General features: G+C 38.2%; 1 protein-coding gene across 2 annotated transcripts; it reads left to right on the forward strand.

The window, feature by feature from the left end:
• Positions 1 to 3,304: 3,304 nt before the first annotated feature.
• LOC148870872 (ABC transporter F family member 1-like) lies at positions 3,305 to 7,159 on the forward strand. Of its 2 annotated transcripts, none has more exons than XM_088970184.1 (6): positions 3,305 to 3,543; positions 3,705 to 3,945; positions 4,318 to 4,391; positions 4,491 to 4,701; positions 4,791 to 5,025; positions 5,831 to 7,159. In XM_088970184.1, exons 2-6 carry the CDS (start codon positions 3,709 to 3,711, stop codon positions 6,886 to 6,888), a joined length of 1,815 nt encoding a protein of 604 aa, XP_088826310.1. In that variant the 5' UTR covers positions 3,305 to 3,543; positions 3,705 to 3,708; the 3' UTR covers positions 6,889 to 7,159. The 2 variants fall into 2 exon arrangements, with proteins under 2 accessions (XP_088826310.1, XP_088826311.1); XM_088970185.1 differs by having other exon boundaries at positions 3,312 to 3,543; positions 3,678 to 3,945.
• The last annotated feature ends 1,000 nt before the right edge of the window (positions 7,160 to 8,159 follow it).

Raw genomic sequence — 8,159 nt, forward strand, 5'->3', positions numbered from 1 at the left:
ATACCTCTTTTTTTGCATTGGTCGTGTTTGGTTACTACTTTAATGATAATAAAAACTCAAACTATTGGGTAATGTGAAAAGTTTTGGAGAGGCAATTTTTAGAGATGAGTTAGGATTAACTCGTAAAAGTTTAGGATTTAATGGAATAATTTTGAAAACACATGGATATGAGTGGGAAACCAACATGAATCTTACACGTGGTTACTTTTTTTTTAAATATTAAATCATCAAAAACATATGAAGGCAAAATAAAGAACCCTCTCCACTTTTAATTGCCTTTAAGAAAATCCATCCACTAAGGCTATGCTTGGTTTGAAGGAAAAGGTAGGAAAAGGAAGGGAAAGGTAGTGAATCTATAGAAGATTTGTAAAGGTTTTCCCATCTTTTCTTTCCTTTCTCTAATTTCCCCTTCAAACCAAACACAGCCTAAAATAAAAACCTTTTTAGGTCCTAATTGTTTCTAAGGCTCAGCTTGGAAAGAGTATAAATACGAATATGTATGGTGTCAATATTTTCATTTTGTTTTATTTTATTTTCTATGTATTTATACTGTGCAAATTTGCATTTGTACTCTTTCCAAACTGAGCCCAATACAATTCATTATTACTCTTGCCAACAAGATCATTATGTTTCTCTCTCTCTCCAATAGTTTATGTTTTAACATCTTCTCGCCCTAGGAAATCTTAAATCTTGTATTTATATATTAAAGTAAGATTGTCAAATCAACCGAGGGCTGGCTCGTTGGTGCGTTAGTTGGTTTGATCCAGTGTTGACGTGGAATCTAATCCCGCAACCAGAACTTTGAGGAAAAAGGGGTCAAGGGGGGAGTTATTACCCAGAAAAAAAAGGTTGTCCAAGCAGTTTTTTGTTTTTGAATTTTTTGTTTTTTTTTTGTTTTTGTTTTTTGTTTCTAAAAGCTATAAACTTTGACTGTTGCAATGAAGACAATAATTATGAGTGCTGCTCATGAAATGAAATTTGCTAATATGTGACAATCTTGGGCACTCACAAATCGAATATAAGCTTTATTAGCTTTTGTTCTTTCTAATAAACCAGTATCCAGGAAAAGTTTTACCCAAGTTTTTTACTTTATTGGCAATTTCTTATTGAATTCTTCTCCTAGAATGTATTATGGTAATAGATCTAACAAATACAGATTAACTATGAGAGGCTGGTGGAGATTGACTTGAAAAGCATTCTTCTAAGTTCTAACATTAGAGTTAGAGAGCACATACAATCTTGAATATTGACCATAACAACCAAGACATTTATGGTCCTACCCTTCACCAATATACTCTCTTGGTGTAAATTCTAATAAAAAAGGCTTTTAATGTTTGATATGGTAGACATGATGGATTGACCATCATAAATTGAATGATTAATTTTACTATAGTATACAATTACAGGATAGTATAATAATTTTTGCTTATAATCCTCAAATATAGAACCTAACCTTAAAAAATGCTTCTATTTGAGAGTGGAAATAACCACTCTTATTTATTTATTTTGATCTTCAGATGGTAGTTACCTCCTTAAATATAGAACCTAGCTTGGACCCAAGCTGATGTCAAAATCTAAGTTTCCAAACTCAAACCTAACTGAATTTCTATATTAACCCATGTGTTGCATGTGTTTTCTAGTGTTGTAATGAAAGCTAAGTTGGTAATTGGCATATAGATCTTTGGAGTTGGTTCTAGTGTTCCTTCAAAGTGGTAGATAATGGGCCACTTTCTATTTCATCCCCTCCCCTATTTGTTGGGACTTGAGAATGTTCATAGTCATTATCCCCTACATTTTCAAGTTAAAAAAAGTTAGATTGACACTTTTCAAGCTGTGTATTAATAAAAATCATTAGACTTCATAGTTAATAAAATGTGAGAACTATAAATCAAGTATGGATGCACGCACACCCATATACATATATTTATAAATGTGAATATGCCTTTGAAATTTTGGACTGATACTCTTATTTGTTAATTTGCCCCCTTTTTTATTGTGAGAGAAAAATTGTACGGAGGCGTTTGGTTTCATAATGTATTTATTGTGCATTATAAGTGATGGTCAATATGAAGTGCCGTTAATGTTCATACCTTTTTGGTTGTTTTTGTGGCTGAACTATCCTCATTAGATAGATGATAGATGATGGGGTAAAACCACAATTGGCATAGGTTACATTGAAGTAAATTGCACCATCTCAAGTAATAGACCTCTAATGGTTGCATTTTCATTTTGGCTCAAAATAACTAAAATTTCAGTTCTTTTAAATATTTAAAAATATATATATAAATATAAATATATATATATATATATATATATTTTGTAAAATCTACAGAAATTCTAGGTTAGGGGAAGAATATTAATAATTTTGGGTTGAAGCAAATTAAACAAGGAGATACAAATAAACACATTAATGTAAAATCTACTGCTTCTTGATTATATATATATATATATATATATAAACTTTAATGGCATGAGTCATTATGGAACAAGACAAACTTTAAGAAACCACTTTTTCCAATTCCAACATCATGAGTTTAATTATGGTTCATTCATTAATATTTGACTAAACAATAAATCAAAATCTCAATTAATCAAATCTACCCACTTTCTATTGGTTCTATTTTTGTGTTTAATAAAATGTATTTACCACCATATTCAATCATCAATATTTTAAAAATCAACCCTGAACTGGAATCACTTTAGATTGACCGCCTAGGTCAGTGGTTTAATCACCTGATCAAAATACATCGGCCCATCATAATTTAAAAAATAATATTATAATAAAAATAATTAAAATAAAAATGATCAATAACTATTGTTTGGGTCAAATAGATTGACCGCCTAAGTCAGATTGCCTGGTCGATTTCCGGGTTGAACGGTCCGACCGGTCGGATCAACCACGGTTCGAAAACATCACTCGACACCGCCATTTTCCCATCTACATCCCCCGTACACAAATGACAAAGTGAATAACATGACCTTTTCTTTGAAAATTCATATATAATCTTTTCGCATACGTGGCCCTACTTCAATAAAGAGAGTGGGATCCAATGGTTCAGCCGACCAAATCCCAACTCTCCAAATCAACTGGATAGCTGTGTTTATTAAAGCCGTCCGATCAGAATAAAACATTACCTCGTGTCACTCTCTTCCAACGATATTATATTGCTTCACTGCCAATTTCTTGCGATACGATACGATATTATATATCTCAGCATGACATTAGCCGCCCCATCTCACTTTCCGACACGTGGACCCCCTAGACTCCCTCTCTTATAAATAGTGAAGGGGAGCTTCCTCCCACTGCCACTGCCACTGCCACTGCACAGCCCTCGAACGGTCCAACCGTCCTCGTTATCGGGTCTCCTTTTGCTTACTCTCTCTCTCTCTCTCTCTCTCTCTCTCTCTCTCAGCAGCAGAGATCTTCACAGTTAGAAAAGAACACTACAAAAGGAGAAAGAGACACTCTGAAGAGCTGCTGCAAAACCCTAGAAAGGTCCTTGCTTCACTCTTCGCATATCCACGTCTCCGATTCCGCCGAAGGTGGGTATATGAAAGATCCGATTTTCCTTGCTTTTTTTTCTTGTTTTGATTTCGTTTAGATTTTCCTTCTGGGTGTTCTCTTCTTTGTGAAAAAATCGATCTTGTGTGTGCTATTTATTTGGGGCTTTTTGAAGGATCGGTTTTGCGTTTGTTTCAAGCAGAAATATGGTTTCTGACGCCAGTAAGAAGAAGGCCGCGGCTAAGAAGGCTGCTGCGGCTGCCAAGAGAGGAGGGAAGGCTGCTGCCGCGGCAGCTGCTTCCTCTAAGTCTGCCGCAACCGCGATCGGAGTGCAGAACGGAGGCAGCGTTGATAAGTTAGCCAACGGGGTTGGTTCTCTCCGGATATCGGATCGGACGTGCACCGGCGTTCTGTGTTCTCATCCTCTTTCTAGAGATATCCATGTACGTTTGATCAATGCCACTTCGTTTTTGTATATTTGAGTGCAACGTTGATGCCGGAAGATGGCCGTTACCTGGATTGTTCTGTCGATCAGTGTTAACCATAAATAGGGATGTTTTTAAATCTTCCATGGTTGAGCACGATTGTCACTTTAGAGTAGCTTGGACTGATTGCTAATGAAGCCGGTTCACATGTTAGTTTTTGATGATAGAAATGGTTATTGCTCTCCTTAGATCTTTCTTAGTTGTTCAACTTGATTCTTTTTTTTTTTTTTTTTTTTTTTTAATTCCGTTTGGATCTCTTAGGATATTATGGGATTTTGTGTTCTGAAGTGGGTCGGGAACTGATGCCTACTAGTTTATGTTCATTTGCAGATAGAGTCTTTATCGGTTACTTTCCATGGTCATGATCTGATAGTGGATTCTGAACTGGAGCTCAACTATGGAAGGTCTAGATAACTCTACGACTTAATTACCATCCACATTCATATAATTCCTTTTCATGCAGAACTTCTTTTTGATACTTGTTACCTTTTTATTGCTTGCAGGCGCTATGGCTTACTCGGATTGAATGGCTGTGGGAAGTCTACCCTCCTTACAGCAATAGGATGCAGAGAACTTCCTATTCCAGAGCACATGGATATCTATCACCTCACCAGGGAGATTGAAGCTTCTGACATGTCTGCGCTTGGGGCGGTTATAAGCTGTGATGAGGAGAGGCTGAGATTGGAGAAAGAAGCTGAAACCCTGGCAGCAGAGGTGTCTTTAGAGAACTTGGTGGTTTTAGTATCCCCGATTTAAAAGCTTGAAATTTTACTAAATGTTTCTTTCCACTTGTGCTATTTCAGGATGGTGGTGGTGGAGATACCCTGGAACGCATTTATGAGCGTTTGGAAGCATTGGATGCATCAACTGCTGAGAAGCGTGCTGCAGAGATCTTATACGGTCTTGGTTTCAACAAAAAGATGCAAGCAAAGAAAACTCGGGATTTCTCTGGTGGTTGGAGAATGAGGATTGCATTAGCAAGGGCCTTGTTCATGAACCCAACAATCCTTTTACTTGATGAACCAACAAACCATCTTGGTAAGTTATGATTGAAGTTTTATATATAGGTTATGGGGAGTACATGTTGCTTGGCATGATCAACATCCTGGGGTTTCAGTGTTTAGTATTCGATTCTTTTTAATTTTCAATAGTTACTGTGAGGAAATTAGCAACCTAAATGACAAGATTTTTCACTATGGGTAAAGAGAAACTTAATTGGTTCTGATAATCTGAAGAGTAACCTGCACAGTGTGTTCAAATTTTTTGGCTGTTTTGTGGCATGCTTAGGTAGTGTGGCAGTATATGTGGTAATTTTTAGGCTGTGCTTGTTTTGATTTAAAGAAGTGGAAAACGGTGATTTCATTTTCACTGTTGGAGTTGCAGAAATATAGCTAGATATTTCTGATTGTTTTCTGCCCCTTTACATTGAATCAAGCAGGGCCTTAGTTTCTGTTACTGCAATCAAGAGGGTAAAATTATAACCCATTCACATTTCTTTGTCGGCCTTTGTTGCTCGATCTAGTTGGCATCTACTACTTAGTTGGTTTATTTTATTTTATGTTTGGGGGAGGGGAGGGTAATGATTTGGAATAATCCTATTTTTGATAAAAGAGATCAATGGCCTAACAATAATATTCTGGAAGATAGAAGTAACCATGCATTGACTTTATATTATTACAAACAAGGTATTCTTTAACATCTTACAGGCTTGTGCTCATTTTATCATAGGGATGTGTAATCAATATGCTTGTTTTCAATTTTTCATCTTTGCTGACTGATGTTTGAGTTATGCTCAGTTCCATAACAATATGATGGTCACCATTCTCGTTTGCTTTGTATACAGATCTAGAAGCCTGTGTCTGGTTGGAGGAGACACTGAAGAAATTTGACCGCATCCTAGTTGTGGTGTCACACTCTCAGGATTTCCTGAATGGTGTCTGCACAAACATTATCCACATGCAGAACAAGAAGCTGAAGCTCTACACTGGTAACTACGATCAGTATGTTCAAACTCGTGCAGAACTTGAAGAGAACCAGATGAAACAATACAAGTGGGAGCAGGAACAGATTGCATCAATGAAAGAGTACATTGCCCGGTTTGGACATGGTTCTGCAAAACTGGCACGCCAGGCACAGAGCAAGGAGAAGACACTGGCAAAGATGGAGAGGGGTGGTCTAACAGAGAAGGTGGTGAGGGACAAGGTCTTGGTTTTCCGTTTTACAGATGTGGGGAAGCTTCCACCACCAGTACTCCAATTTGTGGAGGTTACCTTTGGGTACACACCTGAGAATCTTATCTACAAGAACCTTGACTTTGGGGTGGACCTAGACTCAAGGATAGCACTGGTGGGTCCTAATGGGGCTGGGAAGAGCACACTGTTGAAGCTGATGACAGGAGATCTGGTTCCTCTTGATGGAATGGTCCGACGTCACAACCACCTTAGGATTGCACAGTTTCATCAGCACTTGACTGAGAAGCTTGATTTGGAGATGTCTGCACTGCAGTTTATGATGAAGGAGTACCCTGGAAATGAGGATGAGAGGATGAGAGCAGCAATTGGGAAGTTTGGATTGACGGGCAAAGCGCAGGTGATGCCAATGAAGAACCTCTCCGATGGCCAAAGGAGCCGGGTGATATTTGCATGGTTGGCATGGAGGCAACCACACATGCTATTGTTGGATGAGCCTACAAACCATCTGGACATAGAGACGATTGACTCTCTGGCAGAGGCACTCAACGAGTGGGATGGAGGATTGGTTCTTGTGAGCCATGATTTCAGGCTCATCAACCAGGTGGCTGAAGAGATATGGGTATGTGAAAATCAGACTGTGACCCGATGGGAGGGTGACATTATGGATTTCAAGCAGCACCTAAAGAGCAAGGCTGGATTGTCCGATTGAGAGGGGAAGAGTAGGGAGGACAGTTAGTGGGTATCCATTTCATCTTATGTATCTATGTACGACTTTATAAATATGACTGCATGCTATTAATTTAAGTGGATGGCGGGGCAATAAATGGAGGCGAGGGGTATTGGTGTTGGTGTGTAGCTGACAGGTCCAATTTGTTTCAATATGCACCATCAGTATTTAGGTGGCTGGAAGAGAGATGTATAACATTAACATTGTCTTTAAAAGATACAAGTAAAATGTCAATGGGTACTTTGTTTTATCATGTTTTATTCCATTTGATTTTCAGTTAATACTAAAGCGACGAGATATCTGAGATTTTCTCTTCTGTTTTCGTTTTATCTGCTCCATCACTTACAACTGGGGGAAATTGAAGACTGGTTAAAGAAGCATTGAACGCACATCTCAAATTTGAATTTTCTGCATAGCTAGCCTTATTTATTTATTTTGTTTCTGCAGGTTTGCAGGAGACTTGTAATGGCAGATTGAATCGTTGTGTTATTTTTGATGTCTTGAAAGATTAGTTCACTAACATCATGTCATCATCCAGAATCATGTAAATCTGGATGCACTGTTGGATATGATATTTGTTCACTCACATCGTTGTACGGTGTTTGATTTTTACTTGTTGGATAATGATATATATATATATTTTTTAAGGCAAACAAGCCTGTCATCAGAGTGATGAAAAAACCTGCTCGGTATTACAATTTGAAGACAAAGTATCAATAAGAAATTCAGGGGGAAAGACCAAGTAAAAAGAGAAAAACAGAAAGTGCATGTTTGGCCAATTTGGGCGCTGAATGGTTAGCCCCACGAGGGGTCCAACGAACCGAACAGTGAGGGATGCTCGACATAAGGAGTTTGCAATCTTCAATAAGATGTCTGATCCTCCATGGAGACAGAGAACAGTGTGCAACAAACTCTTAAGAGAATCTCCCTGGCTCCCAATTCTACTGCAAAAAGGAGAGCTAAGCGGACTGCTTGAGCTTCGAGCAGAAGTGGGTCACCAAGAGGCAAGTTCACAGAACGTGCGTAACAAAAGAATCCAGGGAGATTCTCTTGGTGACCCACCAAATGATTAGAAAGCCCCATCAAAATTAAGTGGGGGAGGAGACGCAGTACGCAAAGGCAGAAGGGGGATTGGACGAGATCAAGTTTATTTGGGATTGAGAGGCCAAAACCATTGAAAGAGGGTTAAAAGTCTCACCTTCCATAACAGTTTTGTAACGAGATTTCCAAATGTTCCACATGTAGATTGCAGC

The sequence above is a fragment of the Nelumbo lutea genome, chromosome 2 (genome assembly GCF_056320005.1).
Source record: "Nelumbo lutea isolate HS-2025 chromosome 2, American lotus-T2T, whole genome shotgun sequence".
NCBI classification, from domain to species: Eukaryota; Viridiplantae; Streptophyta; class Magnoliopsida; order Proteales; family Nelumbonaceae; genus Nelumbo; species Nelumbo lutea.

What these genes read in the sequence shown, in the direction of transcription:
- LOC148870872 (XM_088970184.1), top strand. Translation starts at nt 3,709, where the DNA reads ATGGTTTCTGACGCCAGTAAGAAGAAGGCCGCGGCTAAGAAGGCTGCT. An exon ending in CTGAAACCCTGGCAGCAGAG is followed by an intron (nt 4,702 to 4,790) that starts GTGTCTTTAGAG and finishes GTGCTATTTCAG; the next exon opens with GATGGTGGTGGTGGAGATAC. An exon ending in TGAACCAACAAACCATCTTG is followed by an intron (nt 5,026 to 5,830) that starts GTAAGTTATGAT and finishes CTTTGTATACAG; the next exon opens with ATCTAGAAGCCTGTGTCTGG.